Source organism: Eimeria mitis, genomic scaffold, assembly GCF_000499745.2.
Source record: "Eimeria mitis Houghton genomic scaffold, Emh_scaff3165, whole genome shotgun sequence".
Lineage (NCBI taxonomy): Eukaryota > Apicomplexa > Conoidasida > Eucoccidiorida > Eimeriidae > Eimeria > Eimeria mitis.
Window position 1 is genome coordinate 2477 of NW_013571507.1, and position 266 is coordinate 2742.

A 266-nucleotide genomic window follows, 5' to 3' on the forward strand; every position below is an offset into this window, starting at 1 on the left:
ATTTTCAATCGCTTTACTGTCCTTGGCCATTGCCTTTTCAGAGTCTAATCGGTCTTTCAGCTGTCGTACTGCAGTCCACGCCGTTGATGCAGGGTCGGGCAGATCCATGAATACAGAGCTAAATATATCATCATACACCTCAATTTCCTTTGATAGTTCACGACAATATTGAAATATTAGCAGCGGAAGTGCTGCGTCTGCTTTTTTCGCAACCGCTATAGCCCTAAGTTTCGTCTTCTTATCCAGTGCAGATGATCCAAATCCTT

At 43.6% G+C, this 266-nt stretch overlaps 1 protein-coding gene across 1 annotated transcript in view; it reads right to left on the reverse strand.

The window, feature by feature from the left end:
* The window catches only part of EMH_0062830 (uncharacterized protein), a gene marked incomplete at both ends in the record, with an annotated part of 3081 nt that overhangs the window by 228 nt on the left and 2587 nt on the right, over positions 1-266 (reverse strand). Inside the window, one exon of the mRNA XM_013498077.1 lies at positions 1-147. Coding sequence (XP_013353531.1) covers positions 1-147 — 147 coding nt within the window. The remainder of the gene's footprint in view (positions 148-266) is intronic.